This window comes from Castor canadensis, chromosome 1 (assembly GCF_047511655.1).
Source record: "Castor canadensis chromosome 1, mCasCan1.hap1v2, whole genome shotgun sequence".
Lineage (NCBI taxonomy): Eukaryota > Metazoa > Chordata > Mammalia > Rodentia > Castoridae > Castor > Castor canadensis.
Window position 1 is genome coordinate 194,086,567 of NC_133386.1, and position 27,494 is coordinate 194,114,060.

At 39.9% G+C, this 27,494-nt stretch overlaps 1 protein-coding gene across 6 annotated transcripts in view; it reads left to right on the top strand.

Moving 5' to 3' along the window:
* Ctnnd1 (catenin delta 1) overlaps positions 1-27,494 on the top strand; it is a 49,772-nt gene that overhangs the window by 1,120 nt on the left and 21,158 nt on the right. For 3 of the 6 annotated variants that reach the window (XM_074045980.1, XM_074045991.1, XM_074045989.1), the window contains exons 2-4: positions 23,595-23,884; positions 26,292-26,363; positions 27,212-27,361. In XM_074045980.1, coding sequence (XP_073902081.1) covers positions 23,690-23,884; positions 26,292-26,363; positions 27,212-27,361 — 417 coding nt within the window. In that variant the 5' untranslated portion in view covers positions 23,595-23,689. Of the gene's footprint in view, positions 1-22,286; positions 22,403-23,594; positions 23,885-26,291; positions 26,364-27,211; positions 27,362-27,494 lie in introns of all 6 variants that reach the window. The other 3 variants (XM_074045985.1, XM_074045997.1, XM_074046005.1) reach the window with 3 other exon arrangements.

Genomic DNA, 27,494 nt, shown 5'->3' on the forward strand with positions numbered 1-27,494 from the left:
AAAGTATTTTCATCTCTGGTCTTTGAAAGAGTCATGTGTTGTATATAAGATTAGGCTAAGATACTCCTAATGCAAACTTAGTGTTTGAAATGCATTTGAGAAAGTACAACGAAAATTTTTATTAAGTCAACTAGAAAGTTGTTTTTTGGAGGTAAGTTTTTTGTTTGGATAATGTACCATGAAGTAAGAACTCTTAGAACTGAAGGCTCATGACTGCTTTCGTATCTCATATTTGATCTTAAAATTTGTTTTTGGAAATACTGTTTTGCAAAAGTACTGATTCTAGACAATTATATAGCCAACTCATCAGTAGCTGGGAACTGGGGTGTTCCCTGATTCTCCTTTTAAAATAGTAATCAGTCTGAAAATTATAACAGGAATAGATACTGCCCTAATGGGCCTTAATGTGTAAGTTACTCATTAGTTTTAAACTGGCAGGTATTTTTAATAATCCTCTGAATTAATAACCCCCATTCTTTTTAGACTTGAATACTTCTTCAATTTCTTTTCTACAGTGGAAATGTTTCTTGAAAGGTTTCATCCTTGTGAGGTTGTGGCTTCTGGAGGAAATAGAACTTTGTCGTCACCCCCCCTCCCCCCGCCCCCTTTCAATATAATGTAGGCAAAGGCTACAGGAAAAAATTGCTATCTGGATCTCATAACAAGTACAGCTGAAAGAAAAAAGATAAAGTGTACAGAAGGTTGGACTATAGTTCTCTGTTAATATTTTTCAAATTTTCTTTCAAATGTTCTTTCTGCCTTTATTCCAGCCTAGCGAGGTTTCTTGGTGGAGCTTTGGAGCTTTGGAGCTTTGGAGGGCTGGTCATGTTGCTGCCAGAGTGTCAGTTTCCTACTCAGCCTTTAGGGGGAGGGATGAGAATCTGAAGGAGGAGTACAAAGGCAGTTTGAAAATAGGTTCTGGATGACTGAGTGGTGGTGATTTGGATCCGGTGTTAAAACTAGGCTTTGTGTAGCTGTAGTGAACAATGTAGTTGACTGGGGTCCAGGGCTGTTTCCATAATCTAAGGCATTGTTTTGACTGGTGTGTGATAGAGCCTTTGGGGTGTTAAGATGGAAGATGTGTCTTCTACTTCACCTCACTGGTTCTTTCAGGAATAATAGGAAGGAGTGCTGATAAGTAAGTCTTTCATTTTGTAGTTTTTTGTCTAACCCATTTTGATTTTGGGGTAAAAAAATGATGACAAATAAGTATGTGTTGTATGGATTCTTCCTTCCTTGCTTGCCTCCTGTATAATACTGTTGGTTTCTTTGTTATGTGAGTAGGGTAGTGATTTGTGTACCAGGTAGGAGTCTCTTTTGGCTGGTTAGAGTTCTAGTCTCTTTTTTAGGATTCCAGTATTGACAGAGGGGCTAGAATGTGTTCTCAGCTAGTATAAAATCAGGACTATTGGAGATCTTCAAAAAAAAAAAGGAACAGAGCAACGGTATTACAATCTGGCCTTAGGTTTATCAAGTAGTTGCTCTCTAGGGATGGAGAAGATAGAATGCATGCAAATAAATTAAGCATAGATCACTATCAATTGGAATGACAAAATGATTAGCTCTATATAATTTATTGCTTACTATTTTGGTACCCCATGGTCCCCTGTTAGTAACTGGTCCTTCTGTCCCTACCCTCCTCCTCATAGTTTTTTTTAACTATGTGCTAAGCATTTTGCATAAACTATTTTGCTTAATTTCTGACAACAACCATTTTTTTTTAAAGGAATTTGGGATTCAGAAGCTAAGGTTTGCTGAAAATCTCACTGTCTATTAATGGTGGGGGCCAGGATTAACCCTGGTCTAACTAAAAAGTCCATGGTCTTAACCACTAATAATACACTGCCTTTCTCCAGAGAGAATGGAAATAACAGCTAGAACTAAAATGAACCCTTGCTAGAGGCGTTTTCATTTTAGGTAGAATCAGTAGGCACTAAGATTCGCCCTCCCCCCCATGTTGGGATAACATATGCAAAAGATCATTTTCCTCAGAGTCCATGGGAGCTGGATATGTTAGAATGAACATTATTTTAATCTGTAGAACAGGAATCTTACCATATGCAAGCCATTGCTGTCCTAATTTCCTTTTTCTTTTTATAGTGCTGGAGATTGAACTCAGGGCATGCATGCTTGGCAAGTGCTCTGTATATAGACTATATCCCCAGCATTGCTTTCTTAATTTTTAACTTCCAGAAATTGTCTCAAATTTCCTTTGATTATCAGTTAAAAATTTCTTCCAGAGAATTTTCAGCTGTGTGGTTTCAGCCATGGTATCATCACCTTGCAGTGAGAGGCTTGTAAGCGATAGTTCAAATAATGTACTTATCATACTGTATTAAAATTGTTTATCTTTTGTCTTCTCTTTAGATCGTGAGCAGCTTGGGTATAGGTACTGTCTTTATCCTTTTAGCACCTGTCTTAGTGTCTGGTATAGAGTAAGGTATTCAGTAAGCCTTGGTTAGGGCATTTGATGGGAATAGTGAGGGACATATGGAGAAAACTTGAAGTTGAGACAAGAAGCAAAACAGTATATACTAATAACATTTCCATGTAATTTTGAAACTTTTATGGTATACTGTAGTTTCAGCCTCATATATATCTCCTCCTTTCCATTTTTAGCAAAGTTTATGGGAATAATGAAAGATTTAAAATTTTATTTTTTCTTAGCAATCATTCCAAAAACTGTGAAAAGTAGGGGACCTAGTTGGGTCATTTCATAACATAGACAGCTGTTTGCTTCAGCCACTGAAAACCTTACATTTTCTAAGGTAAGCAGATTATGGCTTCAGTAAGGAAATATTACTTTCAGTCCTAGTTGGAATTAGGGGTGTTTATACAGTTTTGGTCATCAGTGCTTCAGAGAAAGTATGTTTGATAATCATGCTTTCTTTTTACAGTTCTGGGTATTGAACCCAGGCCCTTGCACAAACTAGACAAGAGCTCTACCATTAAACTACACCTCCAGCAAATATATGTTTGTTTTTGCAGTTCTGGGATTTGAACTCAGGACCTCATGCTTGCTAGGCAGGTGCTCTACCGTTGAGCCATTGAGCCACCCCACCAGCCCTTTCTCTCTTTTTTTTTTTTTTTTTTGTAAACTTTAGCGGATGCTCATGAAGTGTATTGGGAAGTTTATAGTTTAAGAACCAAAATTAGTTTTCATGGGTAATTTAGACTTATAGTAACAGGAAACTTGCCTAAAGGAATGAGCTGTAGGTAATCAGAATGTTAGTATCTACAAATATTCTTTCATGTTCCCTTCCTTCAGAAAAAGGGGTTAAGTGTCACATGAAGCTGAAATAGGGATTGCTTGATTTAAAAGCTGCAGCTGCCTAAAAGGTTTCCAATAGAGCTGGACAGGGAGATTGTAGGAGGCAATATAACAACTGTCTGGTTAGGACTAAGGAGGGAAATTAGAGTGTCATTGATTTGTATTTAGTTGTACAATATATTTTTTTGAAGTAAAATTTCCCCATAATTTACTTGGAATTGCATGTTGTTGATTATTAAATATTGAGTACTGAAAATAGGGCCTTCATATACAGGCTCAGGGACTGTGTTCTCTATTTTTAGGGGCACTTCATTTACAGTGAACTCTTCAGGTGGTTTGGAGTGGTACGGACAATTTAGATCAGGCATACAGAGGAGGCTTTATAATGGTTTAAAGACTTTTCTTAAAACATTCTGTGCTGGTTAGCAATAGTAATTTGGTAATGATTTTCACAAAATATGTCCCATTATATGATGATAAAAGCTGGTGTATGTACAAGGCAGAACCTAGTCCCATCAACTCAGCCTAGATTGAATAAGTTTTTGTTTCAAACTTGGAGGAAAGTTGCGAGAATACTTCAGTAGTTCCTGTATCCCCCTCATTTAGCTGGAGATCAATTGTTAATATTTTTGCTTCAAATTTTTCACTATTATACATATATATGTACGCACACATACATCTATATATATTATCTATATATATATTTTTGAGACAGGTTTGAACTCAGAGCCTCATGCTTGCTAGGCAGGCACTCTACCACTTGATCCACTCTGCCAGCCCTGTTTTGTGTTGGGTATTTTCCAGATAGGGTCTCGAAAATTATTTGCCCTGGCTGGCTTCAAACTGCGATCCTTCTCATCCCTGCCTCTGAGTAAGATTACAGGCATGGGTCACCAGTGGCTGGCATGATTATATATTTTTTGATCAGTAAGCTGACCAGAAAGGTTATTTCCAATCTGAGAGTTCCACTAATATGAGTTAAGGCAGCATAGCATAGTAGTTAAGAGCATTGGTGCTGGAACCGACTGGGTTCAAATCTTGTTCTGACTTCCTAACCATGTACCCTAGAGCAAATGAAGTGTTTGACACATAAAATTCATAGAACGGTGCACAGCTCATAGTAATACCTTGGGTTTTCTGTTAGAATGGTGAATAAGCTCACACTTCATTTGTCTGTTGGACTATATGTCTTTTCAAGTCTCTTAAAACCTGAGATTTAAACAACAAAAAAGTTAAGATTTGGTGCTGGGGGTATAGCTTAGTCGTAGAGGTTGTGCTTAGCATGTACAAGGCCCTTATGTTCAAGCCCTAGCCCCAAAACAAAACTTAAAAAAAGCATAACAAAACAAAAACCTGGACATTTAGTTGTAGATGTAGATTTTTATATTACAGAACAAATGGGCTTCCTGAATGGTTAATTCACTTACTTATTTTATTTGTGATACAGGTTCTTCCTGTGTAGCCCAGGCTGGGGCCTTTAACTAAATACATTTTTTTTTTTTTTTTTTTAGTAGTAGGCAACTTTAGGGAGTTTTGTGGGTGGGGCTGTCCCACCCACAGGTGGCAAAGCCTGAATATCTTTCAATAATTTCTTTAATGACTTTGATAATTTTAATAAAACAAAAAACCCTGCAATACAAGTTACTGCCACCTTTTTGTATCTATAAGAAATAGAACTCTAGCATTGAAGGAGTAAATTTTCCTTAATTTCAGGAGAGAATGGTTTGAAAAAGGTATTGTTTGGGCTTATTATTCTTGACTTTGAACCAGTTTCTTTACTTGCCCAACCAGGAGTTTGCAGGATAACATTCAGTTATGAATGGTTGTACAGGAAGCAATTACACAGAAATGAAGCAGGCTTTTGCTATCTCTTTTTTTGAAATGGACTCCCTCCTTTTGTTCAGGAAACATTCTCTACTTGCAGCCCTTATTTATGGACATTTGCAAACTGTGACATGTAGAATTTTGAGTTCACAAATGTTTCCTGTGACAAGTATGCTTCCAAGAAAACAGTCTGCTTTTATGTGTAGAAAAGCCAAGCTTTGGCCTTTCAGATACATGTATGTGTTAGATGCAGCTTTGCCTGGAAACTTATAGGTTTCTTCTAGCCTGTGATTTTTTTTTTCCTCCCTTTTTCTTTTTTGAATCAGGGTCTTACTTTGTAGTTTGCCTCCCTTTTCTTCAGAATAAATAACTCATGAAACTAGTGTTTTGAATAGTATTTAAACTCACTTCTGTTGACTCTCCTAAGCCTTCTACCATAACCCAACTTTCTACATTTCCTTGTTCTTTCTTTCTTTTTTTTCTTTTTGAGACAGGGTCTTGCTGGCCTTGAACTCAAAATCTTCCTGCCTCTGCCTTTCAAATGCTGGAATTACAGGTATGCACTACATGCCTGGCTTTCTACATTTTTTTATCCTACATTTTTCTCATATCGATTTTTGTATGATTTTTTTCCTATTTGTTTGCTTTCCTATTCTCTCTAGTATCTACCTTTGTTCTTCTCTGATTTTTTTCCTCTTTCATTATTTTTCCCTTAGGTTGGTGATTTTTTTTTTTTTTTTTTGGTGGTACAGGGGTTTGAACTCACACTTGCTAGGCAGGCACTCTTACCACCAAATACTCCGCCAGCCACGAGATAGGGTCTTGTGAACTATTCGTGGTGGCTGGTTTCGAACTGTGATTCTCCTGATCTTTGCCTCCTGAGTAGTTAGGATGATAGGTGTAAGCTACCAGGGATCAGCTAGGTTAGTGATCTTAATGATCATTGCTTTTTCTTGCTAACATTTGTTAGGGGAGAGGTTTCTGATTCTTATTCTAGAATTATTAGTTGTATTCATGTGCTAAAGATACAAGTGTTAGGATATTTCTTATGGTTTATTTCTGTTAGATATAGGATTACGTTTGTGATTTGGAAAAAAATCGATCTTTTCTAGTAATTTGATTACTTTGAATTTTCAGATCTCATCTACATTTCCTGATTACTCATTTTGGTTCTGTTGACAGTAGAGTAAAAGAAATTTATTTTCCCCAGAGTGCAATATTTCTTTTGTTTGTATCTATATTGGAATGAAGTAGCACATTTTTCTTTGTAGAGTGAAAGGTTTTTGTTTTAGGAATCTTATATTTTAGGAAAGCAAAATTTATTCTGGTGGTGGAGGACATAAGACATTGTTATAGAAACTAGGTCAACTTTTCATTACCTTTATCAAAGCACCTGTCGTTCCCATCTCAGTGCAAGTGAAGTAAATATCATTGAAATAAAGTAGCTGGTGTATATTCAGTGCACTTTTAAAATAGAGGAGTCTATTTTAAAAGAGAAATTGATGCCAATCTGATTTCTTTCCTGCTTCTTTGTTGGAATGGAGGAAATTCTGTTACCTCTATGCTGTTCAGCATTTCATTGCTAACTTTGTAAACCAGGGCACAGTTGGCCACTTGTTTCTGTCCTGCAGAAGGTCAGCCAAACAGGGAGGTAAGACTACAGACACCTCTAATTCATAGACCTAACAGAAAAAATAGAGAGCTGCTGGTGGTGTGTGCCTGTAATTCCAGCACTGAGGAGGTTGAGGCAGGAGGATCATTAGTTTGAGGCCAGTGTGGGCTACATAGTAAGACACTATCTCCTCAAAAAAAGATAAAAATGAAACAGTTGATTTATTTTCTAAAAATTAACTTTTTGTTTTCGTTGAAGAAGTAAAATTATCTTCAAAAGAAATTTGAAGCCAAGTCTGGTGTTACATATATGTACTTCCAGCACTTGGGAAGCTGAGGCAGGAGGATCATGAGTCTGAGGCCAGCTTGGTCTACAAAACAAGGGTTGGGTACATGGCTCCGTGGTAAAGCCCTTGTTTATCTTGTACAAGGTTACAAGTTTGATTTTCAGCAGTGAAAAATTGTTTTTTTCAGAGTCTGCTGTATGCCATGCTCTGGCATACAACATCAAACTAAACAGACCTAATTATCACTTGTCCTCACAGAGCTTACATTCTAGTTGTGAGAGATAGCTGGAGGCATGGGTCAAGTGGTAGAGTGCTTGCTTAATAAGCAGAGGCCCCGAGTGCAAACCTCAGGACTACCATAAAGAAAAAAAAAGTAAATGAATAATATGTCATAGTATGATAATACTTACAAGAAAAAATAAAGCAGAATAAGTAGGATGGAGAGGAGGATAAGAGGTGCTGGGGTGGGAATGAGGTTTATGTGGTTTATATATATAATTTATTTTTTAGTTTTTTTTTTTTTTCTTTTTTTTGGTATGCTTGCTAGGCAGGTGCTCTAACACTTGAGCTGTACCTCTAGCCCAGGCTATTATATTTTATAGAGTGTTTAGGGAAGCCTATATGTAAGATGTGTTTGAAAGAGACCAAAAGAAATGAGGGGGTGGAGACACTGTAGATATGAGGAGTAGAAAGTGCAAAAACTGTGTAGTTGGTTGTTGTCAGGGAGCAGGGGAGATTGAGGGGGACACAGGTGTAAAAGTAGAGAAGAGACCTGTCCAGAGAGATCCAACTGTTGTATATTGGGGGGAACAGGTACTGTACAGCACCGTATAGCACAGAGACAAGACCTCTTCTCACTTCATGCCCCAGAGGCAACAGCTGTTACCATTTTTTTGGTATTCCTTATAAATAGAGGCAGCACCTGTTCCAACCTTCATCTTTCTCCCATTGTAGAAGTTCCATGAAAGTAATTTGCGTAGTAGTAGATTTTGCATAGGTTGATGACCCTTGTCTTGGAGATCATAATGTAGGGCAATTATTTAAAATAAGTTTGTATGTGTTTGGGAAGTGAAGCCAAAATGTTTCTTATCTACATAGTTTTCTATGAACAGGAGTGACAGCTTAGACCTGGTACATCTTCCTTTTGAGTACATTTCTTAGCTTGGTTGATCAAGTATTACTACCCTACTTATCTGTTGCTTTTCCTTTTGCTCATTTTACCAAAAGTTCTAAGTTTGGTTTCCTTTTCCATTTCATTTTCCTTTTTCCTTTCCTTGCTACCCACCCCCTCCTTTTTTTCTTTTCTTTTTTTTTTTCCTGTGGTACTGGAATTTGAACTCAGGGCCTTCAACTTGAGCCACTCCACCTGCCCTATTTTTTGTAATGGGTTTTTTCAAGATAGGGTCTCATGAACTATTTGCCTATGCTGGCTTTGAACTACAATCTTCCTGATCTTCTCTGCCTCCTGAGTTGCTAGGATTACATGAGTCAGCCGTTAGCACCGGGCTTTCTTTCCCCCACCCCCTGCCTTTTCTTCCCTCCCTGACTCCCTCTTTCCTTTCCTTTTCGTTCTGTTCTTTTTCTTTTCCCTTTCCTTTCCTTTCTTTCCCTCCCTCCTTCCCTCCCTTCTTTCCTTATTTTATTCCTTCCTGGTGCTGGAATCAGGGACCACTTTATAGGTTACTGTATTTCTATCTTGTACATCATGGGCAATGATCATTCCTGATAAGTATCAGTAGGGCTCTAAATATGTATGTGTAGCTCATTACAGATTATCAAATTGCATACTGAGCCACTTGGCTCGGGTAGAAGCACTGCCTATTTAGTGATTTGAAGTTGTATGCCATCCCTTGTAGGAAAGTATTTGATTACTAGAGTACCTGTCTCTTGAATCACCCACTCTTAACTTTCACTCTCAAGATTTCTGGTTTAACTAGTCTGTCACTCAGAAAAATTCCATCTCCCTGTCAGGAGTTTTAACCCTGGTTATCCTTTTGTTCTTTACTTTAATTATCCTTATCTAGTTGTCATCCTGTTACTTAATATCCTTGGGAGAGGACCTTAATCAGAAGATATTTTTTCCCCCTCCAATTCCCTTCCCAAAGGGTCAGGTAACTAACTCGTATCATCTTGAATGGGAAATACTCCAGGCAATCACAGATTCCCCAGGATTTTGAAGTTGCTTTAAATAATTGGTTGATATGTATTATTTCGGCACATATAGGTAAGGCTAAAATGTTGGTGGTTGTTACGAGAGTATGTCTTCTACTGCTGTTCTTTTTTTTACTAAGTCTTCAGTGACACACGCTTCCTTGTGGAACTTTCTTTTTTTTTTTTGGTGCTGGGGCTTGAACTCGGGGTCTACACCTTGAGCCACTCCACCAGCCCTCTTTTTGTGATTTTTTTTTTTTTTTTTGAGATAGGGTCTCTTGAACTATTTGCCGGGGCTGGCTTCAAACCATGATCCTCCTGAGTAGCTAGGATTACAGGCTTGAGTCACTGGCATCTGACTTCTCTGTAGGTCTTTTAAAGACATTTTGGTACTCACTTGCTCTTACTTAAACCAGAAGTTAAAGTGACTTTCTTGGATAAGTTTCAGAGGTAACCTTTGAATTCAGAGTTTCTGATTATTTCTCATATATTATCAAGTGGACTAGAAATATCTATCGGTCTTGAATGCTACATTTAAGACTTTGGAGTTCTTTTATGATAGGACATGGAATCAATCTTTGAAAATTTCCTTGTTCTTTGGAGGGCCTCACGCCTGCTAGGCAGGTGCACTACCACTTGAGCCACTCTGTCAGTCCTTTTTTATGTTAGATATTTTTGAGATAGGGTCTCAAGAACTATGTAACCTGTCTGGATGGCTTTGAACCTTAATCCTTCTGATCTCTGCTTCCCGAGTAGCTAGGATTACAGGTGTGAGTGAGTCACTGGTACCCGGCTACTTGGAGGAAATTTTTACTAAGATATTTTAAAAGTAATTGTGTTAATTAGTCTGCAGTGTAACTAGGAATATCCTCTAGTGAAGCAACTCAAGAATTCAGAATGTTGGTGCTGGCAAGTAAAATTGTTTTTCCTTTAGGTTGAATCTAGAGCCATGTTTACCCTTAAATCTACGCTTTCAGAGAGTCCCTAATCAATACTGAATAATCTGAGCTGTCTGGTGAGCATAGCACTAAAACAGTCTCAAATAATGTATTTTATAACCAGTGCCCTTTTTGTAAAGGGAATGTTGTGGTTAAAGGGTTGTCAGGGATAGGCCAGTCCTTTGGTTTCTTACAGGCTATCCGAATCACCGTGAGGACTTTGTAAAAATGTGAATTCCCAAGTCTCTTCTCCAGAAATTGAGGTATAGGAGATTGTAGTTGTTTAAAAAACTTCCCAGGTGATTCTGATCAATCAGGATTGAGGACCACAAAGTCTAAACATTTGAGTTAAGCTTCTCAGGTGGGTAGTTATTTAATTAGAGTGAGAACACTACTAGTTCATGGTAGTAGACGTAAAAATCTGGTTAATTTTAAGTCACATTATCTACCTCTGTCATTCTGTATTGTTTTGGAATTATAGATTATTGTTGATTTGAAGGTTATGCTAATACTCAGCATGGTATGAGAACTGCCTGTTAGGGGGAAGGGAAACTTTAGTCGGAATCGCTATTTCCCCTCTCCATTTTGAAATTGTGAGACAAATTCAGGAGAGGATGTTAGTATTGAAACTCAGCTGGACAATTTGTTTAAAACTGGACAGGAAGGGCCAATTTATTTCCTGTCTGAAAAGGAAGTGCTGGCTTCCTTCCCTTCCTCCTTGGCTAACTGGCCAACTTGGAATATGGGTGGGGGAGTAGCTAGTCATGTTAGTACTCCTAACTGGTTACCAGTGCCTTAGGAAACTGTTACGGTTAATGTTTATGTGTGGTTGCATAACATTTGCTTCCCTCTGCTGTGTGTGTTCTTATTTTCTTGCTTTTATGTGGCAGCCCTGTATTAGGTTTGACTTTTTGCAGTTTAGGAAGCCTTCTAACCTCCCAGAATTATTTTACAGTCAGCCTTGTACACACCTTCCTTGTATTCGCTGACATTTGAAAATGGATCAAGGATTTGTAGGGAAAAAAACTGTAACCCATTTGACACTGAGGTGTAGATTAAAGAAGGGAGAACATAATTGGGCAGAAGGGAGTGGATGACAAAGGTTTCTTATTTTTAAATTGAGCCAAGAAAGCATTCCAAGTAGGGCCAGTTGGCACTCTTCCTGCTATTTTAGTCCAGGCTTCTTCCTACTGACCAGTGAATTGTATTAAGTGTTTGATGTGAGTTTGAACTGTGGTCTCAGGAGGTGGGGGGAGGAAAGGGGGAGAGTGGTGGAAACAGCTGGTGCCTTCATCAAACCATCTCAATTACCCTTCTTCTCTGAGTGTTTGGGGGTGAGGGGTGGCTGAGGAACTGGAACTGGATAGCTGAGTCCCAGTAACTGTCGTGTAGCAGGATTGGATTCTCAAGCACTCTTAATAGTGTATGGGATGTTGGCTAGTGGGAATGTAGCTAAACTTTCCCAGTTACATTCTTCTCTCTGTTTCCCTTTCTCTAATTCTTTCAGTTTGAGCCTGTTTTGGAGCATGGTATGGAAAGCTAGGTGGAAAAACATATTCATCCTTCCCATCCATTGAGCATTCAACTTACGTCTTGGGCCCTTAGGAACTTTCTCCCCTTACCCATTATTCCTTTGGTTGGGTTTTCCAAATATGTCTGCAAACAGCCAGATATACAATTAGAACCAGGACCTTTGATAAAGTTAAGTTGAGTTGTAATTGGTTGGCTGTATTAGTCTCTTTCCCTCCCAATGCTCCAGGGTGACTATATTTCTGAGTTAGCAATCCTTTTCTGTCTTACCTGCTTAGTTTGATGCTGAGGACCTTCCAGGCATCCTTTGGGAGCAGCAACAGTATTGATATGGATGTATTCAGTTCTCTACCTGGGTGTGTCTTTTTTCAACCTTTTTCTTTTTAGTATCTCAGAACCAACCCCCGACCCAGATGCTGCTATTTTAATCTGCCTTAGATATTACCTTAATCTCTTCTGTTTGGTGGTACTGGAGGTTTGAACTCAGGGTCTCACATTTGTGCTTTACCACTTGAGCCACTCTATCAGCCCTTAATCTTCCCCCCCTCCCCAGTACTGGGGTTTAAACTCATGGCCAACATACCTTGAGCCACTCCACAAGCCCTTTTTTGAGATAGGGACTCACAAACTATTTGCCTGGGCTGGCTTCGAATCATGATTCTCCTGATCTCTGCCTTCTGAGTAGCTAGGATTATAGGTATGAGCCACTGGCATCCAGCTAAGAATTTGTGCAAGAAAAAGGGAGTTAATTTGATTTGGTGCTGGGTAAGAGATCTTAAATTGCTTTTGTGTGCTTCAGTGACAGAATTATAATGGCTAGGATATTCTAAAACACTGTGATATTAAGTATTCTTTTTTCTATCTAACCATAAGATAGCTGACTATTTCATATATTTCTGCCCTACATCTCCACCTGGTTGTCCCAGATCTAGATAAAGACTAAATCCTGAGTTGTGCCGTTTTAGTTTCTTTTGCATATGCACTACATAAAATCAAGGGGAAGAAAGGGAGGAGGAGAAGGGATAGGTAGGAGCATAGCTAAGTTTGCCTATCAAACTGGAGGTCCCGGGTTCAAAACCTACTGTAAGTGGGAAGGGATTAAAAATAAAGACAATAACTAGTTTGTTGCCTGGAATGTCCCTCTGGTTGGAGAACTCTGCTGAACATTGCTGTTTAGGCACAGGGAATTGAATCCTTTGGGCGAAGGGTGTTACTTCTGGATTTCTAGAATCTGTGGTTCAGAGAGCTTGACATCCCATCTGTATCTTTGCTTCTGGGGCTTCAGGTTAACTTCAGTGGGCTGTTGAAGATAATAGAAAAATGTATCATTTAGCTCATTCTTAGTCAGCTGAGGACCCTTATTAGGAAGAGAGGCTTTTTCTTTTCCTTTCCTGACTAGGCCACAAATCTATAGTGCAGCAGGAAAAGAAGAGGTCGCAGTCTTGACCTCATTGCTACCAGGGCTACAGTGAAGTTCCTAGTGGCTCTTCTCCAGTTCTCTAGGGAAGTAGAGAACTTTGCCCCTAGCACTTGATAAACTGCCTCTCTGTAGGGTGGAGTTTGCTGCCTTTGTTTGTTCTCTGTTGGGTCTGTTTTAGGAATCAACACTGCTTATAGGGAAAAGTGTTTGAAAGACTTTGAAAGCTGTGGAAGTGGGTGATAGAGAGGGTGACAGAGGATATATCCTAAAGTAGCCCTCCAAGTGGGAATAGTCCATAGGCTGAATCCAGGTTGGTGATCAGATTGCCAAGATGAAGCTTTCTTCACATGTAGTAGCTGAATGTAAAATCAGCATTAGCTTTAAAATCCCCAGTGCAGTGTCTCCAAAGTGAAGAAATTTGCCAAGTATAAATCTTAAAAATCCTTTACTCTGTCCAGACTCTCAGATCCATGCACACAGTATCTTTCTGCTGATTCTTAAAGGCTTGAGCTTTGTCCTATGTAGTGTTGGCTTGGAGCAGGGAGGAGGGTTGTTTTCCTGAACATGATAAGGAATGAGCAGGGCAAAGTGGAAGCTCTGGTTGGTGATTGGTAGACAGGATGCCCTGGAATGCGGTTGGCCTGCAGCCCAGAATCCAGCACTTTGTATTTGTTTGTTTCTGGGAGACTGTGGTCTGGTGCTACTGTGACAGGAAGTGAGAAAGCTGGGAGTGGGGGAACAGAGAGGGGCGATGTCTTTGTGGTTCTCCTGTGAAATCTCTTTGTCCCTGAAGAGTAGCCCTGCTACAGAGCTCTACTGAGAAGAGAGCAGCCTTTGTGTGTCTAATGGGTCTTGGAGCTTCTAACTACTCTGAGGGATTTAGAGGGTGTGAGTTCTGACTGGCCTTTTGCGTCTTAGCACTTGAGTTATATAAATGGCTTTGATCCCTTAGCACTGGGGAGCTTACTGAGTTTTGTGTGTGTTACTATTGCTTATGGATCTCTAGGATTTAATTAAGGGAATTGTAGGAGATAGATGATGCTGCATAATGTTCATGTAGTGTATAAATATTGCAGATACCTTGATGAGTCTGAAAGGGACAGAAAGAATCAGGTAATGATGGTGCCTTGTGTTTCAGATCTCATCATTTCATTTGGCACACTACTACATACAGAGTGGGAGAAACCTACCCATCCTTTGATTTTTCATTATTGAGAGTTAACTGGCAATTTTCTGATATTTACACATAACTGGTAAATTTCCTGGGATTTTTTTACCCCCTAAGTCTAGTGTGAGATAGCACCTGTAGCACTTTGTGCTCCTCCCCCTGCCTCCTTTTTCTCCCTCATTTTGTGTTTTCCCTGCCCTCTGTTCCAGCTGTGAAACAGGCATCTTTTCTCACTTTGTGGACTGGGTGGCTAAGACCTTAACTTTTTGCCAAGCTGGCTAGTCCCTGAGCACACACACAGACCCGCCTTTGATTGCCCAGGAGGACAGCTGCCCTAGAGGCAGATTGCTAACATACCGCCAGAACAATTCCTCCTCTCTGTTCTAATGCTGGCTAGCACAGCCTTCCCTGCTTCTAGTTCCTTCTCTTTCCCACCCCAGCTCTGATCTTTACTTTTGGCTTAGTGAGGTGTCACATTAAAAATAATAGTGGGAATATTTATTGTTGGTTTTTTTCTCTTGGGATGAGGGTGATCAGAGAATGTGATGTGTTATCAGATTTCTGGAACAGGCTTGCCAGTACCAAAGTAGGTAGGTGATTGGTACAAAGTTGCATCTTTTTTGTTCCCAGTACCCCTCCCCTCTGAGTTCCTTATGAAAAGAACAAAATCTGAAGTAGATTGCATGCTATTTTTCCCTAGGTCTTGATTTTTAAAGTGAAGGTCTATGTGGTTTTACTTGATCTTTCTGATGTCCCCTCACCACAATGTTTCTTTTTCTTTTTTGAGATAGGGGCTCATTATGTAGCGAGGCTGGCTTTAAACTCGAGATCCTCCTGCGACAGTTTCTCAAATGCTTGGCATTACAGGCATGCACCGTCAAGCCTTCTTTCAAAACAAGACAAAACAACATCAAAACCCCAACCCTTTTCTTTTGTTTGACTCTGTTGGACTTCTAATGACTTTTAACCACGGAAACAACAAAAAGTTCATATTCCTTCCCTATCAAGCAGAAGGAACATGGAGTTGGAGTAGAATGTATGTTTCTAACACTTTCTAGCCTACCACCTTGGGCAAGATACTACTACTTTTTTTTTTTGGAGGTACTAGAGTTTGAACTCTGGGCTGGGCGTTGAGCGTGCTAGGCAGGCCCTTTACCACTTGACCATGCCACAACCCAAGACACTACTACTCTATAAAGAGGGGCCAATTTGCTGCTACCAAGGCACTAAGGGGCCTATAGTCCTAGCTATTTGGAAGACTGTGGGAGGATCACTTGAGCTCACCTGGAGTTTGAGACCAGCCTGGGCAACACAGAGACCCATCTTAGAAAAGAAGTGTGGGATTCCATTACTTTAGAGGGTGTTGAGAGGATTACATGTGATAACTTCTAGGGGGAGATGAATAATGTACAACTTCCTCTCAAGGGTTTGATTTTATCTTTTATTCAGATAGGGAGAAACATTGAAATATTTCCTCCTATTAGCCTGTTCTGGAGCTGAAATAGAACTTTAACACTTCCTTTGATTGATTTCTTTATATTCACACCTTGCTCCTTGTTTGTCCCTAAAGGTAGGTTTACTGTAAACCAAGTGGGAGGGATGTCGTCTTACTCTTCTTAGGACTTTGTAAATATGGCTCAATTACATGCTTTCACCTTTCCCAAGTTATCTTCACATGGGGTTAAGGGGATGTGGAAAAGTGATGGGGAAATAACATAGATAGATATAAAGTTAAGGGATTTGGTGAGAAACTGCCTCTTTAAAAGAGGAATGTGAGCTCAAACAGGCAAGTGACCTCTACAAAACCTTAAGGTTACGCTTTTCCTTGAATTCCCCCGCCTAGGGTAGGAAGAATACGAAGTGTCATTGTTATTTTTAAAATTCCTCTTTTATGACAAGAGTTAAACAGTACCTTCCCCTTTCAGTTGGACTTCTCACTTCCCATTGTGTACCTGACCACCCTCTCCCTACTTTTAAGAGGAAGGGGAGAGGCCAAATGCCTCTAGTCTGACACCTCCCTGTTTTTTGCCCCTCCCTCTTATCTTTGTTTCCTTATTAGCCTCTCCCTAAAGTCCTGTTTTCTCCATATAAGGTTAGGTGAGACACCTTTGGCAAGGTTGCAAAGGGATCCAGGTATGTAACTGTATTTCAGAGTCTTTCAGGATTGAGAGAAATTTCAATGTTATCTGTCCCAGTAGAGGGCTTTGGAGAGGCACGTGGGTAATGGGGGAGGAGGTGGCCCGGCCTGAGAGATCAGAAGGACTTGTTAGACCAGTCCTGTTTGTGTGTCATGCAGCTCCATAGAGAAGCAGGTTTTGTTTCTTTTCTATACCCTCTCAGTCCTGGGCCCCCTTGCTAGCTGAGAACCACACCCTTCCTTTGCTTCAAAGCAGCCTTACTTTGGCCATTTTAGTATGTTATGATTTAGGGGGTTCCTAGAATACTTAAGAGGGGAAAAGGGAGCAAGAAGAATGTTTTGTCTGGTTTCTGTACTTTGGAGGCCATGGTGTCTCACTGTGTTACCTAGGTTGATCTCAAACCCCTAGGCTAAAGTGATCCTCCTGCCTTAGCCTCCTGTGTCTGGGACTTTAGTTATGCACCACTATGCCCAGCCTTTGTGGTTGTTGCAATGGGGGTGGAATGCAGGGCCTTACTGCATGCTGGGCAAGCCCTCTAACACTAAGCTACATCTCTAGACCCTTTTTTTTTTTTAAGTCACAGTAAAAACTTTAAAATCATGACCTGAATGTGTGCATGTGTGTGTTGGGGGGGGCGGGGGGGGAGGGCTACACAGTTGTAATCCCAGCACTGTTTGTTTGAGGCCAGTCTGGACTACATAGTGAAACCCAGTCTCAAAAAACTCCCAGAGCAAGCAAGCAAACAATAGCAACAACAACAACAACAACAACAAAAAACCCCCTAAATTCTGGCAAACAACTTTGGGTCACAATTATAAGAAGTTTAAAGTGTCATATTGACCTATAAAGATTCCAGTGCAACCTTTTTATTTTTGGTGGGACTGTGGTTTGAACTCAGAGCTTCATACTTGTAAAGCCTGTAGTCCATTTTGCTCTTTATTTTGGAGATGAGGTCTTGCAAACTATTTGCCTGGACACTTCAGTCAAATAGAAAGCATCACTCCCAAGAGGAAGGTGATTTGCTCAGATACTCTAATGTATCACAGAGATTGGGGTGGAAGGGTGGAGAGACAGTGAAATTCAGTCCTTTCTTGTTAAAGCAAGATACTTTTTGAATGCTCTAAATGGAGAGGTTGGGCCTAGCACAAATCAGATCCATGGTGAAGCACAGAAATTGCTAAGATGAGGCCATTTCCACAGTACAGGTTTTGTGACTGAGTTATTGCTCAGTTGAGATGAGATTGTGGAGTAAGCCGAGTCCTCTTTAGATGCTTTTTTGTTTTGTTTTGTCTTGTCTTGTCTTGTCAGGTTTTGTTGCCCAGGTCTTAAACTGGCTCAAGCAATCCTCCTGCTTCAACCACTTAAGAACCTGGGACTACAGGTACACACCACCACTGTGCCCTCTTTAAATCTCTTTTTTTTCCTTGCACAGTACTGGCGATTGAATTCAGTACCTCTTTACTTGCTAGGCAAGTACTCTGCCACTTGAGCCACACCCTCAGTCCTTCTGCTTTTTAGTTTTTTAGATAGGGTCTCACACCAATAGGGAAGCGTTGGACCTTGGACCAAGATCCTCCTACCTCCACCACTTGAGTAACTGGGACCTTACCTGGTTGTTTTCTGTTTTGGGGTTTTTTTGGTTTTTTTTTTTTTTTTGGTAATGGGTTTTTTCTTTTTCTGTTGGGATGAGGTGTCACAAACTTTTTTGCCTGATCCACACCTGATCCTTCCTATCTCAGCCTCCCAAGTAGCTAGGATTACCTGTATGAGACACAGGGACCCAGAGCCCAGATTCTCTCTCTATATATGTTTATTTTTTGGTGGGACTGGGGTTTAAATTTTAATGTAGGTCAGCTTCTGGGACTTCAAAAGGTCGAACATCCAGGTGGAGGCAGGCTCAAGTGGCTGATTGTCTGCCTAGCAAGTGTGAAACCTTGAGTTCAAACCCTAGTACTGCAAAAAAAAAAAAAAAAAAAAAATCCGCAGGTGGAACATCAAGTGAGGTGGGTGGATGGAGTACTGAGACTTTGAATTCGTTATAAGCACTCTTCCCAGTGCTTCTGTAGCTCCCTAGTTATAGAAAAACTGTTGGCAAAATACATTCCTTTGATTTAGAAATAGGGGACAGTTTTTTGTTGTAGATGCTTGTGATTGAACAGGAATAATTAACTTTGAATTTTGGGCAAAATCCTTTCTGGTCTGAATGTTATACCATATAGTGTTATAAGTGCCATATTTTATTGGTATTCTTCAGCAGGAAGTTCAATGCCTGCAAAATAAAAAGCCATTTTAGACTCCTAGAAGACATGAAAGTGGAGTAGCTTACTGCTTTTAAGGGAGAGCATAAATTTGTAACATTGGTTTTGATTTTGTAATGCATGAATAGGAAGGAGGAGACTTTCTTTGGGACTAGCTACAGAAGATAAGACTTACTTCCCAATAACCCAAAGACTGGTGAAGTTGAGTTCTCCATCTTTAGACATATTCTTTTTTCTTTTTCATTAGAGGCTTTCTTGCCTAATTCTGGTCATATCTTTGGACATACTTACCTGAACTGCAGGATATAGTGGACAGATTAAAACTAAACTCTGATTGGAGAAGCTTACAGGGGTTGTAACTTCTCCAAGATCTCCTAGATAGTTTTTGGCAGAGCCAGTGCTGTGACCCCAGGACTTTTGACTCCTAGTTTGTAGTTTTATTTTTGTCTTTCTCATTTAAGGATGAAGAATTCCTGTAGAGGGAAGGGAATTTTGAAGAGGGGGAGGGAGAAATGTGGTTTATTTTAAAACCCTAGCAGTAACACCATAACACTAGCCCCTTGTGTTCATAAGCAGTAGTTACTGGTACAGTAGCATTATTAATAGCTTTCCATGTGCCAAGACCTTTTCCTAACACTTTACATGGATTGTCTCATTTATTCCTCACAACTACTCATGTGTTTTAACTTCTCCATTTTACAGAAAAGAAAGCTAAGGTTCAGAGTGATTTTTTGTTGTTGTTGTTTTTATTTTTGTGGTGCTGGGGATGGAACCCAGGGCTTTGTGCATGCTACATAAGCCCCTACCACTGAGCTGTATCTCCAGCCTGATTACATTGTCCAGTGTCATATAAGCAAGCATCAGATCTGGGACTTGATTGCAGTCAGATTTGAAAGCCTATATTCTTAACCACTAAGAATTGTAATTCCAAATTACATTTCTATAGCTAGTGTACAGTGAACAAATCATTCCAAGGACTGTTATTGATAACTGGGTTTATTGGTTGTTATTGCCTAATTTTTTGGTCCTTCTTGGCATCTGATTCAATTTAACTTGTTTTGGCTTAGAGTTCTTATCACTGTCATTGCTTGACTCTGGGTAATAGCAGAAAAGTACTTCTAGTATGGGTGGGATACAGTAATATAGGACCTATGACTTATTAAGAGTAATTCTCAGAAAATACAGGATAAATCAAGTTTCAGTTGATATGGCCTCCTCTCAAGTCAGGAATTCCTTGATGGCTTTGTGTGTGTGTGTGTGTGTGTGTGTGTGTGTGTGTGTGTGTAAGCAAAAATAATCTATTTGAAAAACTTCAGGTGGCAAAACCTGGAAAGGTGTTGGACCAGACTTATAAGACTTTGCTGACATCTGCCAACGTCAGTTAATGGTTTGCAGACTCTGGATTATAGCATAATCTTTTTATGATGTGCATTGCATGGAGAAGAAACTTCTTCAAGTCTCTTGAGTTACAAGACTGTTCTAGCTTGTCTGATAACTTCGTTCTCTTTTCCCACTCAATTTCTTATTTCTGTCATTTTTTTTCCATTCTCACTCATATAAGTAGACGTGGGTAATTCTTTAGCCTAAAGAAAAATGGAAACCTCTTTTTTTTCTTTCCTATGATGATTAGGAAAAAAGCTCTTAAGACCTTCTTATACTATACTTCTATTTAGATAGCATGACAGTAGAAAGACATTGTAGGGTTTGGAATGGCATAGAATTAGGATTAAATTCAGAATTTGCTATTAACTGTGGGATCTTGGTTAATTTCTTAACCTATGAGTCTGCTTTCTCATTTGCAGTAAAACTTCTTTATGGTTGTAAGGATTGCCAGTGTAATAAATGTAAAACATTCAGTAATTTTTTTTTTTTTCATGCTTCCCTTTTCCTTGGTAACAAACTAGTAAAACCCTGAATGGGGAATCAAGAACTTAGTATAATAGATTTTACTTGTGATGACTGTCAGAATTCGAGAAGTACCTTTTGTCTCAGAAACACTGGTCTAGGTGGGACCTCTTAGTAAATAGAGTTGGAGTAGGGAAACCAGCTCATCCACTTCTTAGAATCCAGTTATGTTCTTAATCTGGTTAATTTCATCTGCTACTTCACAAAATACTTTGAGGCTGAGACATTACCATGAAGTAATGTAGTTGTAAGACAGAAACTAACTCTTGAAACAACTTAATACCTCACATTTGTATACTATACATTATCTCAGTGGATCCTCACAGCAACTCTTGAGTTAGATTGGGCTGGTGTTATTTTGGCGTCATACAGATGAGAACTTGGCAGGGACTTAACTGCCGTTGTTGACTAGTGGAAAAGCCAGGACTGAGACCAGCCTCCTGAATTGTGTTCTGTCCCATACAGCCTCTGCATCTGTTCTCTTTCAAGCAGAAAATCTCCCCATGTGTTTAGATCTAGGAATCTGACCTCTCTTTCTACTTAACTGTGCTGTCATCTTCAAACTAGAGCCATGTGGTCAGCTTTAAAGCCATGGTGATAGAGGAAGCTACAGTTTCTCCAGACACTGCTTTCTGATCTAGAGCCCTGGATGTTTTTCCTACCTTCTTTCCTAACCCCCTTTAATGAATTAAAGTTGTGGGGGCAAAAAGTGGTCACTTATGGCAGGGTGACAATTTCTGTAGCTGAGAGTGTTGTCTCTGTGGGCCTCATGGTAATGGTAGTTTGGTCTTTTATTAGCAAAGAAGATTACAGGGTGGAGCTGCCAGAGTGGTAACTGCAGTGTAGGCCCTGTTCAAACTCAGTAACTGGAGGAATCTCTCTTAAGCTGAGTCCTGTTGTTGTGGAAGGTTCATAGGTTATCGTACATAGTTAATCAGAGCAAGTCCTGAAAATGAAGAAATAGAGATGAAAGGGAGCAACTTAAAAAAAAAAAAAGAAGAGTACTTATTAAAGAACGAACTTTGGGCCACCCGTTGGAACTGTAGGGTGGAAATATGAGAAAGTAGCAATGGACTTTGGACTGAAAGAAGGAACAGGAGTTGATAAGTGATTGTGGGAGCTGAGAGCTGGGTAAGAGGGGTTTAGGAGAAGGTTAGCATGGAATTTAGGGACTGAATTAATTTGGGAGTTTATTTGGCACCTGTTTTTCGTTTCTTCTGGGCACTCTTGCTTGCTGAATGCTGCATACACTCTAAGGCAAACAGGTCCAAGCTTTTGTGCTTGGTGAGGCTCTGGGGAGCGTGGGAAAGAGAACCTAAGCAAAAGGCTCAGCCTAGGCCAGTCCCCACATGTCTTCCCCACCGCGACTATTGCATTGGTTTCTCAATGTCTTTGTGGGCATGCTGGGACTGGGCTTTGAGGTTTCTGCCTTTGGGATGAGAAGGAGGGGGAAGGGCATTCTGACAGCAAATTTTTTCCCCCAATTTGGTTGCTGGGAACAGGGGGAATGTGGGTTTTTTAATCCATATTATAACCTGTTCTGGTTACAAATAGAGGTACTCTGGCGTGACAGTAGAATCCATGTTTTAATTAAAACTACATCCAAGGCCCAGGTATCTGAACACAGCAAAGTTTAAAAGGCATTTGTCACATTAAACAATTCCAAGTCATATTTTAAATTACCCCCTTTCATTCCTAATACTTCCCCCTTGCTCCTCTTGTGTTTATGCATTGGGTATATTTTATTTTCCTCTCATTCCCATTTTCCTCCAAATATTTCTGCAGCTCTCTCCTTCCTGCTTCCTCCTTGCTGTGGTGGCTGGGATGCTTCTTCCATGATTTTTTTGAATCTAGACTGGGCTGTTCTCTGTGTTAAACCAATCAGTTACGACCCTTAACAGGTGTGTATTGAAATATGTTTATTAAGACTTGAGTGCTTTCTTTTCTGATGAAAGGGTGGGGAGTAGGGGAGAAGATCCTAGCCTGCCTTTCTGCAGTTTGTAATTTGGACAGGTCATAAAGTTTCCAATATCTTATAAGAGAAGAAAGCTTCCAAAGTCAAACAATGTAAATATAATGCTTTTTCATTTATTAGCCAATTGGCTGTTTATGTTAGGACATGAGGTACTCTTCATTTCTAGATAACTTTCATTTATTGTATAAGTAGCATATATAAGCCCTCTAGATATGTGGGTATTTGCCTTGAGTTGGAACAAGTAAGGGGTCAAAAGATAGTCTGTTTAGAGCTTTCTGAAGGATTATAGAGACATAGGAAGTTCCAGCCATTGATGTGTAGCGGTTAGGATCTGAAGTATTTTAAGGTACAATTTCAGAGTTTGAGCTTAGTGCTTCTTTTCCTGTTTCTAAAAGAGATGAAGATCCCTGGAAATAGTACCTTTTTACATGTAGAAGGTTTTGTGGTTCTATTGCTATCTTGTCTCAGTTAAGACACATGTTTTGTCCTCAGTATTGTAGTACATTTTGGAAGGTAGGAAGACCTCCTCATAAGTTTATTAAACATGGAGGTCTTAATTTTGTCTTCTACCTGTGGTGAGACATTTTCTACTATTTCCATTTCTTAACTGGTTACTTAATTTCACATAGTAATGGTAGTATATTTTGCCACTACTGCAACAGTTTCAGTGTTCAGATTTGGGAGAGGTTAAGTAAAATCTTATATTACCCCATTACCTCTAGAAGTGGCTTGTCCCTACAGGACAGTGAGTGTGTGTCTGGACCATGGAGTTAAAACTTTCATTAAATTGACACCAGCAAAATTTTCCAAAATTTTCTAATTTAGATATGTCATGACTATAGCACTTAGCGACACTTTCCCTGTCCTACCAACAGTGTAGAGACTTGGATGTAGTTGCACCTTTCCTTTCAATAGGGGTTTCTAGTGGGGTGTTGAAAGAGGGTGATGGGCAAAGGATTCTTCTTGAGCAGACACTGGTGATGGGCTCCCTGACTTGGTGGTGGCTTGCTTTTTGCATTGCTGTAAAATCGTGAGAGGGCATCTTTGGCTTTGGGATTATAATTCATCTGTCTTCTCTGACCTGTGATCTTTTCTCTCCTCTCACTCTTTCCCGATAGTGTGAAGTGAGGGGGTCCTTCTCCCTCCTTTCTACTCCTTCTGTGATACACCTTCCTTTTTACCCCGCCCTGCTGCGGCTTTGCCCTTTACCTTCATGGACGACTCAGAGGTGGAGTCGACCGCCAGCATCTTGGCCTCTGTGAAGGAACAAGAGGCCCAGTTTGAGAAGCTGACCCGGGCGCTGGAGGAGGAACGGCGCCACGTCTCGGCGCAACTGGAACGCGTCCGGGTCTCACCACAAGATGCCAACCCACTCATGGCCAACGGCACCCTCACCCGCCGGCATCAGGTAACCCCTCTCTCCATCAGACCTGCAGGTAGGACTTTGGCATGGTCACAAGAGAGGCAATGATCCTTCTTGGGAAGCTCTCCTCTTGGTGATAGGCTGTCCAGTGCCCATGTTTCATGATGAACTTTTCCAGGGATGACAAATACTGATTAAGATAAGAATTTACTGCTGTGCTGAGTTGGGTAGACTTTAGAGGCATCCACTTAACTTTCTGTTTTGCTGGAGTAAGTTTTCTGAGTTGGGATGCAGTTCTAATAATGGTAGGTAATGTAGTTTGGAGCTACACTCAAGTTACTTCTGTTTTCTCAGAATGTTTTTCCTTGGTATCAAAATTTTAGGAAAATAAATGTCCACTTAGTGGTTGGGGAAATTGGGCATCTTGTGCTTCCAGCTCCAGTTCAGTCTCCCAGAGGGAACAGTCTGTTCTCAGAAGGTATTACAGTGTCCATAAATTGTGTATTCCTGCTCCATATTGTCCTTGTGTGCTCTTTTTGCTGGCTGTGTAAATTATTGGAGGACGGGGTCATTCTATGGGTTAGAGTTGGAGAGGGAGCATTATGTTGCTATTTAACCCAAATAACCACAGGAGCCAGTGATGTGACTTAGGAGAGTTGGTGTTAGAAATGAGAAGTATCTTGTGTTTCCTATGGTTTATCTAGTCTGACTTTGGTGTGATGTAATCTGTCTGAGGTTTTATCTCTCTGTGTGTGTGTGTGTGTCTGTGTGTCTGTGTGTTAGGCATTGCTTGATAAACTGCATCTTAAAAGATCTCTGATCTTGAAAGATCTTAAAAAGAACCAGAACAGTGCTTATATTCTGATAGTCCATTCTATTGATTACTTATTTAATTTAATTAATAATTGTGGTATTGAGGATTGAATTTAGGGCTTTCCACTTGCCAAGCAAGTGCTCTATCACTGAGCTACATCCCCAGCCCTTTGGTTTTTTGAGACAAAACTCTTGATGTGTGAGTGAAGTTGGCCTTGAACTTTCTTTCCTCCTGCTTTCTGCCTCTTGAATGCTGGGATTACAGATGTGTCACCATACCTGTTGCCTATTTAGTTTTTAAGGTAGAGAAAGGTACCTGATGCTGAGGAACTTTGTGGTTGAATGAGAGGACAGAATTCCATTTGGGGATAATCAGGAATTTGAAAGAGACTGTTTGCAATGCTCTTAAAATTTTTTTTGTTGTTTTGTTTTTGTGGTCTTTTACCTTTTTTTTTTTTTTTTGAGGTTCTAGCATTTGAACTCGGGACTTCATGCTTACTAGGCCTGTACTTTACCACTCGAGGCACTCTTGTTTTTGTTTTTTTGAGTCAGGGTATCACCATGTAATACAGGCTGGCCTGGATCTCTCAGTCCTCCTGCTTCAGTATTCCAAGTGCTGGGATTACAGGTCCAGTTTTCCTATGATTTTTATAGGAACTAGAGGGTTAGGAATGAGATATATGTTGAAAGGAGAGCAAGTTTAGAGGTGGTGGGGAATTCCGGGATTTAGTACATGGTTTCTTTCTCTTATTCTTATTTTTAACTTCTGCTTAGGAATGAAACCACACCCTTCCTTCTTCCTGAAAGTGATGTTTAACTTCCTTTCCCTACAGCATTACATTCTTTATGTAAAGGGGAATGGGATGGAGGGAGAGTCTCTCAAGGTGGTTGGAGCTCTCTGCGTTCTATTGGAAGAGAAACAAAGAAATGTATTTTTATATGGTATAATGTCATTAGAGTAATTGTTGCTGCTTAAGACAGAATGATTTATGAGTGACATTTTAGAATGTGTTCTGTCGCTGTAATTTGATGAAGATGTTAAGACTTTTCTTGAGGGGAGTTAGGATACCTGTTTTTTTCATCCTTAGAAAAGAAGACTTGTATCTCTTGCTTCTTTCTTTATAAATTTTTGTGGAATGGGAGTTTCCAGTGATAGAGTATGAAGAGTCATGGAACAATAAAGAAAGCTTTTGGAAATCCCCCAACTTAGTCTTTCCAACTTTATTTATATCATTTGAGCTTTCCAAAAAGGTTACATGTAGATGAACTTATCTGAGTCTCCTATTTTATTCAGCAAAGTTTTTTGAAGCACCTGTTTTGTTCCAGGGACTACTCGACACTAGAGAGACATCCTTAGACAAAACTACTGACCAAAGACACCCCTGTGTCCTTATGGAGCCTACATTCTTATGTTCCAGAGATATAATCTATCAGAATTCCAGGGCTGATTTCAATTTTGAGCAAAGTGTTAACTAAGTCTAAGGAGTGATGATGTGGTTTTATGAGTACTGACACATGGACTTCAGGCCACATATATCTTCCTGAAAACCCTTTTCCTTTTTGAAAAAAATGATCTTTTTGTTTGATAGAGCAAAGGAAGGCCACAAAATGAATTATTTTCTTGTGGACTGTGTTTCAGAACGGCCGGTTTGTGGGCGATGCTGACCTTGAGAGACAGAAATTTTCAGATTTGAAACTCAACGGACCCCAGGTAATTCTTTTGACACAAGTCTGGTTTGTTTCATTCATATCTTTTTACTTTCCCAGGCTTTAGGAGCATAATCCTGTCCTGTAATGTGCTTGGCACATAAGCACCTATTAATTACTTTCTTTCATTTAGGAAAATAAAAAGGTACAGCTCCAAAATACATACACAATTTTGTTTTGAAATAAGTTTTAATGACCATTGATTTTTCTTTCTTTCTTTTTTATTTTTCTTTTTTTGTGGTTCTGGGGTTTGAACTTAGGACCTCATGCTTGCTAGGCAGGCACTTTACCACTTGAGCCCCTCCATCAGCCCTGACCATTGGTCTTTGTCACTGTCTTCCTTTCTTCTTCTTTGATCCTCAGATACTGCATTCCTTTTTTGGGGGAGGGTCTGGTTCTACTTTGTAGAAATCTCCACCCAAAATTTGGACAGTATCTGAAGAGTAACATAGAGTCAGTCAGAAAAATGACTCTTTTGAGGATCTTCTGGTGTGTCTTAAAATATCTTTGCTGGGTAAGCTGCTCTTTTGAAGGGTCACTCAGAAATAGATACAACAGATTAACATAGTTCATGTTCACTTATATGACCAGAACTGGGAAGTTAAATCTGCTGTCTGTCACTTGGATGTCAGTGTGGCTATAGATAACTTGTTTTGTGTTCATTTAATAACTAGAACTTGGAAATTACACTTACTGTCCTTTTGTACAAGTTCAAAACATACCTGTCTCAAAATCCCGAGGTCTGTACAAGATGTGTGAAGAGTCCCTGTCTCAGCTGCACAGTGCTTCTTACTGGAATGGATCGTTAATACATGTGTCTTAATAGTACATTTGTTCTCTTTTCTCTTATAGGATCACAGTCATCTTCTGTATAGCACCATCCCCAGGATGCAGGAGCCAGGACAGATTGTGGAGACCTACACGGAGGACCCTGAGGGAGCAATGTCTGTTGTTTCTGTTGAGACCTCAGATGATGGAACCACTCGGCGCACAGAGACCACAGTAAGCTGAGATTTGTGTAAGGTCTTGGAGTAATAGAAGAGGTCTTCCTTCGGTTTCTATTGAGGGGAGGTATTGAGCACTTAATTAGGTAGGTGAGGACCACTGATCTGAATTGATACCATAAAGAAAGTAA